This window comes from Helianthus annuus, chromosome 1, assembly GCF_002127325.2.
Source record: "Helianthus annuus cultivar XRQ/B chromosome 1, HanXRQr2.0-SUNRISE, whole genome shotgun sequence".
Lineage (NCBI taxonomy): Eukaryota > Viridiplantae > Streptophyta > Magnoliopsida > Asterales > Asteraceae > Helianthus > Helianthus annuus.
Window position 1 is genome coordinate 4859431 of NC_035433.2, and position 10663 is coordinate 4870093.

Here is a 10663-nt window from a genome sequence, read left to right on the forward strand (position 1 = left end):
AAATGATAACGTATGGAGAAATGGGAAATGTTTGAAAAGTTATATATTTTTTGTTCCAATTTTACCCCTCCTTCATTAAAACTCCTCCCTCCTTCATTAAAAGTCTCCCCCCTCCTTTTTAGTGGCTTTTAGTTAGTTTTCTAGTTTTCTCATATATATGTAGTTTTCTCATGATCCTCTCCCTATATATATATATAATGCTTTAGTAAATCCTCATTGCTATTTAAAGATAGTGAAGTCAACAAGAATTCTCATTCTTGGTTAAATTCTTGTAGAACAAAGTTTATTAAATATTTATCTTTTTTTAACGGCAAAGAATCTCACATGTAAAGCCATCTTACTCAGGACTATGTCCAACGTCAACTTCTCGACCGCCATCAAACCGTGCCCCTTTATGTGTGGAAACCGATGGAATCCGTAAACCCTTTTCCTCGTTAGGTTCGAACCCAAGAATAAAGCCTCGATTCGTCGCTTCACCCAGATGTCCCTCGAAATGGCCCAAACGGGAATCAAACATGCGTCTCCACTAAAGAGGGCATACCTTTTGCCACTGGACCAACATCTCAGGACAAAATAATTTATTAGTCAAATAATTAATGAATTCCATTTAGCTAGTATACATAAAAACATTTATGAAGTACAATTGTTGCAAAAGAACCGAACGAACACGAACAAAACCTTGTTCGTGTTCGTTTGTTAAGAAATATATGTGTTCGTGAACAGTTTACGAACACTTATCGAACGAGATTTTATGTTCGTGTTCGTTTGTTAAGGAAATGAACTTGTTCATGTTCGTTTGTGTTTGTTTGTTAATTTTAGGCAACAAACAAAAACGAACGTTGATAGCACAAATGAGCACAAGCTAATGTTCATGAACACAAATGGAAACAAACGAACACAAACAATCGTTCATGAACAAAATATATAATACACTGACACTTATATGATATTTAATTTGTCGGAATTTTGAAGTATGTAAATAAATATAAAAACTAAAAACACTAATGAACTATCGAACATAAACGAATACGTTACCGAACGTCCACGAACATAAACGAACGAACACGACCTCTGTTCATGTTTGTTCATTTAACTAAACGAACGAAATTTTGTGTTCGTGTTCGTTTGTTTAATAAACGAACGAACACAAACGAACTTCCCGCTGGCGTTTCACGAACTGTTCACCGAACGTTTAGTTTGTTTGCAGCCCTAAGTACAAATATAACATAGAATTGTACACAAACAAATAACTCAATATTTATTTATACATAAAACAAGACAACTAATATAAGAGTTAATTACGTTTTTCATCCGTATGGTTTGTTAAAAAATAACCATTACAGTCCATTAGTTTAAAAATTACCAAAACAGTCTTTGTGCTTTCCTTTTAGTATAATTGCAGTCCACCTCCGTTAACCCCATCCAACCCACCGTTAAATTTTTATGAAAAGACTAATATACCACTCAATCTCTTCTACACTTCTTACTCTCTGTTGTATTTCAATTTCACAATTCTTTTTTTTTTCTTTATTCAAACACTATTAGATGGAGGCACAACAATTCAGGGTTCCTTGTTTTGGTCTAAAATCATTGGGTGTCAGCCAAGTGGCCACCGACCTCCACCTTAAACCGGCCCAAGGACACTCGAGGTCACGGGTTCGAAACATGTTTCAGCCCCTCGGGTTGGCAGGGGTTTCACCGCCAGGCAGCGTTGTCGGGTCGCTAGCTTGGGAAGGAGGATCCCTTCCGCGGTCAAGGGTACTGTGCATCTACCCTTTTGTTTTGGTCTAAGATTTCAAAAGCCAGGAGAACATATATGCATGCATGTAGCCATAAGATACACAATTTCAACCAAAATTTCAATAAACCAGTAAACGATATACAAGGGATTATCAAATTAAACCCCAACTCACCAAAATTGAGTTCATCGGGAAGGTCCGGATCAAAATGACCCGGTGGTTGAAGTTGTTGGAGATTCTTCAAAAGTTACGAAGTGAAATCACAGAGATTGATTTAGTAATTTTTAAACTAATCGACTGAAATAGTGATTTTTGACAAACCACAAGAACGAAAAACGTAATTAACTCCTAATATAAAATATGACTTTTTCGCATTAAGAAATATTTTTTTGTAAGTATTCAAGCTTCTTATTAACTTATTTTTAAAATACCCTCACTTTTATATAGAAGCTATGTGATTTAATAATTTGTTATTATAAATAATAATAATAATGGCCTTTCTTTTTTTCCAATTATTGTATGTTGACTGGGTCCTCATGGACATGTACTAATCACTGGTGTAGACCACAAGAATGCAAATGGCATGGCCCATGAGCCATGGCCCGTGTATGAAAAACCTGTTAACTTTCGGCAACTCGATTGTGATGTAGTGGCCCATTTAATGGTCCATAAACACATGGACCACTCTCGATCATCTAGGGACCAGATCATGACATTTTGTATTTTCCTAAATAGCAAAAAGCTAGACAAGTAATAATAATAATTAGGTAAAACAAATATTTCGAATCCCTTTGTTTTGAAAACCTTTTTTGTTGTCCTATTATGAACCAGAGTAAAATGCCAAAATGGTCCCTAAGATTAGGCTGCTTTTGTTATTTCGGTTTAAAAATGAAACTTCTTATATCTGTGTTTATGAGGTTTCATTTTTGTTGTAATTTTCATCCAATTATAAAATATTATATGTTTAGCTTTTAAGTTTTTACATTTATTATAAAATTAATTCTATTTTCTTATTACTATTGTAGCGGTTGAATTACAAAATATATTTTCTTTATACTTTCATTTTGCGTTTTGTAGTTCTCCTAAATACTTATCATTTATTCAGCTTTATATACTTTTGGTAAAACAAGTAATAGTATAAAAATAGTTTCTTCAGGAAACCAAACCAATTTATATTTATATATATTAACAATTCAATTAGTCTCTTAGGAAAAGTGAAAACTTTTTATTTATTTATTTATTTTTTTTGTTTTGTATTGAAATTTTTTTCTTCATTTTTATTCTCTCGGTTTTGTATGTTTTACGTTTGCCTCTTCATGTTTTGCCCTTTTATGGTCTTTAGGTTAAAGCTTTCTTGGTATAACTTCGAGTTTGTTTACGTTTTAGGCCAGGTTACGGTATATTTGCATTTGTCTTTGCCTAAGTTTTATACACGTGGCGGTACAAATTTGCGTTTTTATTGCACAGTTTTTCCCAGTTTTGGTCGTCGTTTGCTTACTACTTTGCATCATTTTACGACCTAGCGCCCGCAACGCGGGGTTAACACTAGTTTACTATAATTCGAATTGTTCAATTTAGGCACTCCATTATAAAAGGAGTGGAGTCGAGTTGACTCGTTTGACAATCTACAATCTAAGTTAGAAGCCCAGCTCGTAGATTTCTTTTTTAAAGCGTTAACAAGTTAGGCAAAAGGCTATACAGACAGTGAAAAATTTGAACAAATTAAAACTACATCAACCGGACCACTTTATGGACGAGAATGAAGCTTGTTAAAATATATTGTTATTACGAGCTCTTCACATGAACCATATAGTGGCTTGTAGATGGCTTGATTTTTTCTACATTTTTTATTATTTTGTATGCATAATTTTATAAAAGGCTAGATAACAATTTAGCAATAGTATTAAATTATACAAATCTCAAATAACACACAATGTTAACGAAGAACAACGATGAAAAATCTTATTTGACTGAGGGGTTATTTGTTTCAGCCCTTAATGGACTCTTACCCTTAATGTACTTTTAATGGTTCAGATTTCTTACTGATTCAGCACTTAATGATTTAAGCTGTTTGTTTTGCGAGTAGATGTCTGAATGGTTCTGACATTTGCCTCTGAATGGCTAAGCATTATACTGAGTCTGAATGGTTAAGACCTCTTATCTAAATTGATCAGATATTTGCATATGAATGGTTAAAGCATTATACCAGCTCTTAATGGTTTAGACCTCTTACTAGTTCAGCACTTAATAATTCAAACCTTTTACTGGTTCAGTACTTACCCATTCAGAAGTTGCCAAACAACCTCTGTGACGAACGTTAATTGAAGTGGGCTTAACGTTAATATGTGGCCTCTTTTAAATTTGATTCCGAATCAGTGTTTTTGCATAGAGGTGCACATTTATCGTATTAGTAATAACCGGTTCCGGGAACGAAACCATTTTGGATTTTTTTTTTTATGGTATGGAACAGGGTATTGCCATAACCGGTTCGGTTCTAAATACGGTTTTTGGATAATAAAACCATACCCTATATACCCAGGTTCGGTAGGGTATTGAACCGGTTCTATTAATTTGCATATCAATTTCAATATTAAATGAGGTTTTCATATACAGTTGAACTGAACCGTCGTGGCTTTCGTAAACTTTTGAAGCCAAACAAACCATTCAAACTGAAGCTGGTTAACCGTTGAGATCCAAATCGGTTTGGTTCACAATTCAGTTTTGACGATTTTTATCAGTTCGGTTCGTTTTAAACTTAGAACCAATGTATTATAACCAATTTTATCATTTTAAAAATCCTAATGCAAACTAATATTTTGAGAAAAAAAAGAGTAATTACAAAAATCGTCTATATATGTCACTTATTGCAAACTGTTTGCTTTGTCTTCAATAATTACAGAAAACGTATTTGATGTTTGCAAACCCTTGCAAGTTATGTCCTTTCGCCCTAACTCAGTTATTTTTGTGGTTAAATCTGACCAAATGGACCCCACATAAGGGTATTTTGTGGTTAAATCTAACCAAATGGACCACACATGAGAGTAAAATGGCCAAAATACCCTCATGAGGGGTCCATTTTGTCAGATTTAACCACAAAAAATTAACTGAATTAGGACTAAAAGACATAGCTTGCAAGGGTTTGCAAACATCGAGTACGTTTTTTTGTAATTATTGAAGATAAATGGCACAATTTGCAATAAGTGACATACATAAATGACGATTTTTGTATTTCACTCAAAAAGAAAAGATCGAAACTAGGTTCGAACAGCTAATCCACCAAAAACAAATGTTAAACCGCCGAAGCCCAACCACCCAATTTTCGTCAAAACCGGCCAAACCGGACTCTGAAGATTTCCAAGAAAACACAATACTGACAATCACTCAACATGAAATCATATTAGAAAGAGTACCAGTTTTCTGCTATGACATATTATGCTTTACAGTCAACCAAAAAAAAAGAAACTATCCAAATCTGAGATACAAATGCACTTTAGTCAAAGATTATACCGCAAATAACCCCTGCAAACCACCATTTATTTTAATCAGGAAATTATATGCATGTTGACCAAAGTCAAAGTCAACCTTTATATAATAAATGAAGTTAAAGGTCAAGCACATACCAGTTTATCGATCATTCACACGCAATTTTGGTGTCAAAGCTGCTAAGACAGATAGCAAACGCCTGAAAAGCCGATAACGGGTACTGATAATCCATGGTGAATGCGTCTTTTCCGACTTTTCCAAACTGTATAATCACATTTTCATGTTCTCCGTTTTCCATAGCAGCAACCAACTGAAAGTTTTTCACGGAGGCAACAGTCACCCGTCCGTTGAAATTAAGGCACCAGCATTGCAGCTGTTCGTGCCACCTAGGCGCCTTGTTCTTCAACACCAGCATCGGGTCGTTTTGACCGGTCAACAATGTTCCAGACTGGGAATTATCGATACGTGCGGATTTTGATCTGAAAAAAGCTAGAGATGAAAATGAATCCACATTGCTGACGAGAAATTCAGTCTGAGTTGGAGCCGATCCCCCAGGGTCCATTGCACTTGCGGGAATCGAGTTCATCGCACACTGCATCCTTCTTGGACCCCTGTTAGATTCAATGCATGTTACAGACTGTAAAAATGAAGATATTATATTTAGGGCTGCAAATGAACTGAACGTTCAGCGAACAGTTCGTGAATCGTTCAGCGGGAAGTTCGTTTGTGTTCGTTCGTATAATAAATGAACGAACACAAACAAGAAATTTCGTTCATTTAGTTAAATGAATGATCATGACCAGAGGTCGCGTTCCTTCGTTTGTGTTCGTGAACGTTCGGTAACGTGTTCATGAATCTTTCAGCGGGAAGTTCGTTTGTGTTCGTTCGTATAACAAATGAACGAACACAAACAAGAAATTTCGTTCATTTAGTTAAATGAATGAACATGAACAGAGGTTGCTTTACTTCGTTTATGTTCGTGAATGTTCGGTAATGTGTTTGTTTGGGTTCGATAGTTCATTAGGGTTTTAATTTTTTATATTTTATATTTAAATACTTCAAATTCCCACTAAAAAAATATTTAATAAATATTAGTGTATTATATTTTATTTAAATTATTTAATAAATACGTTAATATTTGTGATGAAAGATACCGATTTTATTGAAAATTCAATACCTGTTCCTTTTTGTTGTGTTCATTTGTGTTTTATGAACGTTTGTTTGTGCTTATTTATGCTCATGAACGTTCGTTTGCGTTCATTACTTAAACTTAACGAACGAACACAAACGAACACGTTCATTTCCTTAATGAACGAACACAAACCGAAAATCTTGTTCAGTAAGTGTTCATGAACACGTAATTTCCTTAACGAACGAACAAGGTCTTGTTCGTGTTCATTCGGTTCGTTTAAAACCCTAATTATATTTAACAAATTAACTTGTTTTGAGTGTGATTATTGATCAAACATTATATTTATACCTGGACCCCAAGACATTAACTTCGTAAGAAATGTTGGAAACCGGGTAGTTTCCAGCGGGAACCCTAGGTGATACTCGTTTCATACTCCCGGGCCTCGAGGAATGGCATTTTGTAGTCAAAGCTCCACCGTTTGGAGGTTGGGCATCGTATACGGTGAATTTCGTTCCAAGGAAGTTTGATCTGTTACAACAGTTCAGTAATAATACAGGTAAGGGTGTAAACGAGCCGAGCTCGACTTGTTTCGAGCTTTATATCCAAAGCTCATGCTCGGGTTGTGAGATACTTTTCAAGCTCCGCATATTTTTCAAACTCGCGCTTGGCTCGTTTCTTATTTATTGAAAATTTTATTCATAAAAATATACAATTATTAATATATGTACAACTATATATTATTATTACTATTTTAGGCTCGTGTACATATATATTTATTAGTTTGTTCTTTTACCTAGAGCAAAATGCCATTTTCGTCCCTGAGGTTTGGCCAGTTTTGCGACTTTCGTCCAAAGGTTTGTTTTTCCGCATCTGGATCCAAAAGGTTTGAAATCTCGCCATTTTCATCCGGCTCGTTAACTCCATTTTTCTCCGTTAAGTTAGGGGTATTTCCGTCTTTTTTGTTAACTTAAAAGGGCAATTCAATCTTTTTCAGGGTATGCGGTCTTTTTACATAAAGTGAAAAAGACCGAATTGCCCTTTAAGTTAACAAAAAAATAGAAATACCATCGACTTAACGGAAAAAAATGGATGGAGTTAATGAGCCGGATGAAAATGGCAAGATTTTAAACCTTTTGGATCCAGATGAGGAAAAACAAACTTTTGGACGAAAGTGGCAAAATGCTCAAACGTCGGGGACGAAAATGGCATTTTACTCTTTTATATAAGAAAATATTATTATATTTATACAAATAACTCATTTAGGCTTGCGAGCTTAGCCAAGCTCGGTATATACAGCTCTGGCTCATGCTCGTTTAAACTCGGTTCGATTCGAGCTTTTAACAAGCCGAACTCAAGCAGCTCAAGAGCGGCTCGGCTCGTTTACGCCCATGAATATAAATAAAAAAGTAAAAAAAACAAAAGCCCATTTATTTGCTAATGGTGAGCTTTACCTTAACTTTCCTATATACGTGCTGCTGCCTTTTGAAACATCTTCTGCATTTAAAGAAATTACATAATCTGTACACGTAGCACGTCTACATTTTTTTGCAGCAAGAAGAAACTTCCCATCATCGTTTGCTGCTGCCAATGAGTCATATTAAAAGATGTTAATTAGATAACTATCAACTAATAAAACGTAATATTATGATTTGAGCACAAATATACAATTATCATGAATATAAGCTACCTTGATTTAAACTGAGGTAGAGATGATATGTTTGAGTGCTTCGGTTCCGCTTTATAAAGCACTGTATTAGAGAGCCCCTTGGACCAGGCTGGAAAGAAGAAAAAACAAATTTTCAGTAAAAGACTCTGTAATGCGTAAGCATGTTTCCTTCGTTCGTTTTTTACCATACAAAAAAATACAAGACTTGCTAGTACTTTCTTTTACAAAACTCTGTAATGCGTAAGTATCTCTTTCTCTCTCCCGCTGTTTAAACAACACCAGTTTTACCAGTTTGGCGGTTTAACAGTTCAGTTTTGGCGGTTTGAACTAATCTTTTTTTTTTCAAAATCATCATATTGTATCAGAACTTTTAATATAATAAACAGAAAAAATTAAAAAAAAAAAACCCGTTCCAGGTTCTAAATTGGATTGAACCATGAACTGAATCATTTGGAACTCAAACCGGACAAGCCAAACCGACTGACCAACTGACCTGCTTTGGATCGGTCAATTTCAACGGTTAATGAACACCCCTAATACACACACACTTTTTTGCAATAAACAAGCAAAAGATGAAATAACTGAATAAATGCAGCTAGTATTTAATGTTTATATTCAACCTCAATCAAATCAAAGGATCAAACATAACAAACCTGCTTCAACGAAATGGGGAAAGTCAAATTGCCAGAAAACTCAGGATTTTTAACAATATCTTTCATGATTTCTCTCCAATTCCTGCAAACACCGGCACAAGAAACCACATTCTTCCGAGGAGGCCAGGTACACTCTGACTCCTCAATCCTCATCAAAACATCGCGCAATAACTCCGGCGGCATGTTCGCCCAACAACTCTGCTTCAACGCATCAACAACGACCGTTGATCTATCCTCCACCACTCTCTGTGACCTAGACCGCAAACCGAATCCTTTTCTAGAAATGCTCCCAAAATCTCCCTTCATATCCTGAAGTATACTCTTAAACGACATCTTCAAGTTTCAACCACTCGATTTTAACACAGAATCACTCACTTACCGCTTATGAAACACGTTTGTTAACTAAATCACCATTATAATACTCTTAAACAGCATCTTCAAGTTTCAACCACTCAATTTTGCACAAAACCACTCAATAACCGCTTTAACTAAATCACCATTATACTCTTACTCAACATCTTCAGGTTTCAACTACTCGATTTCACACAAAATCACTCAATAACCGCTTACGAAACACATTCGTTAACTAATTCACCGTCATACTCCTAAAACACCTATCACTTGATAACCGCTTACGCAACACTATTGTTAACTAAACCACCAATATACTCTTAAAAAACATCTTCAGCCACTCAATTTCACACAAAACCACTCAATAACCGCTGACGAAACACAATCGTTAACTAAACCACCAATATACTCTTAAAAAACATCTTCAACCACATGACTTTACACAAAAATCACTAAATAACCGCTTACGAAACACATTCATTAACTAAATCACCATTATACTCACTCAATTTTACACAAATCACTCAACAACCGCTACGAACACACATTCGTTAACTAAATCACCATTACACTCTTAAACGACATCATCAACATTCAACTACTCGATTTTACACAAATTCACTCAATAACCGGTTACGAAACACATTTGTTTAAGTAAATCAGCAACTCAATTAACCTTACAAAGCATGTCATTATGATCTAATCGAATTATCGAAACCCTAGGTATCAGCAGCACCGCTAAAAGGTGAATCGGAATAACTTACATGAAATTCGGTATCGATTTGAATGGAATTGAATTGGATTGGATTGAATTGGAGGATTGGAATGAAGATACAGAGCGATTGAGAAGATAAGATTAGGGTTTGGATTGAAGAGATAAAAGGTGAGTTTATGTTGGGTTTAGTGTAGTTTGTTAAGTGATGGATCTGAGAGTGGTGGTTTTTGGCCTGCAAACAAAATATGTTTCAAACCCGACCCGTGAGGATTTTGGACCATCCGTTTATACACCATATCCATATCCATGTAGGCATGTAGCACCACCGAACCGGTTTTTCTTTTTACCGGACCGGTTTTCTCATAAGTTTTTTTTGAACGGCTAACAAACTCAATTCCAAGCACTCCCGGGCACCCACTGGACAAATGGAGTACTCCGAGAGTAACCCGAGTCCACCACCAATTCCGAGGAAAACCCGGTAACCCACCCGCCCGTAGGCACGACAGTGAAATTACCAGTAAAACTCGTTTGGCTCAAGGATCCAACCTAGGTTTCCCTGGGTCTTCTATCATTGCCCACCAGTGCCTCACTCTGCACCAAGTGGGAGTCGAACCTGCATCTCTCAAGAGAAATGCAAGCCCCCCACCACTTGATTTAGAGATCATTGGCTTTTCTCATAAGTTTTTAAAACCGGTTTTTTAATTGGTTTTATACAATGGGAACCTAAACTGGCACTAATTGGTTTGGTTCAGGTTAGAACCGGTTTTAAAAACAACCGGGTTTCTTTTCAGGTTTCGATCCTAAAACCGGTTTTTTTGCACGTCTACCTTTGTGTATATTAATTTCAAAATTATACAAATTTACAATTACAATATAATATTATTTAATATATAGTTTTACATCAATCGACCCGTATCCTCGTTC

The 10663-nt window shown here is 35.6% G+C and overlaps 1 protein-coding gene across 2 annotated transcripts; it reads right to left on the bottom strand.

Annotated features, from left to right (window-relative positions):
• Positions 1 to 5100: 5100 nt before the first annotated feature.
• Positions 5101 to 9959, bottom strand: LOC110943031 (tubby-like F-box protein 3). Of its 2 annotated transcripts, none has more exons than XM_022184796.2 (6): positions 8674 to 9959; positions 8042 to 8129; positions 7806 to 7932; positions 6703 to 6882; positions 5360 to 5833; positions 5101 to 5258 (listed from the first exon to the last, which is right to left on the bottom strand). In XM_022184796.2, exons 1-5 carry the CDS (start codon positions 9004 to 9006, stop codon positions 5371 to 5373), a joined length of 1191 nt encoding a protein of 396 aa, XP_022040488.1. In that variant the 5' UTR covers positions 9007 to 9959; the 3' UTR covers positions 5101 to 5258; positions 5360 to 5370. The 2 variants fall into 2 exon arrangements, with proteins under 2 accessions (XP_022040488.1, XP_022040483.1); XM_022184791.2 differs by having other exon boundaries at positions 7806 to 7935.
• Between the last annotated feature and the right edge of the window lie 704 nt (positions 9960 to 10663).

What these genes read in the sequence shown, in the direction of transcription:
- LOC110943031 (XM_022184791.2), bottom strand. Translation starts at nt 9,006, where the DNA reads ATGTCGTTTAAGAGTATACTTCAGGATATGAAGGGAGATTTTGGGAGC. An exon ending in CTACCTCAGTTTAAATCAAG is followed by an intron (nt 7,936 to 8,041) that starts GTAGCTTATATT and finishes ACTCATTGGCAG; the next exon opens with CAGCAAACGATGATGGGAAG. An exon ending in GTTAATGTCTTGGGGTCCAG is followed by an intron (nt 5,834 to 6,702) that starts GTATAAATATAA and finishes TGAATCTAACAG; the next exon opens with GGGTCCAAGAAGGATGCAGT.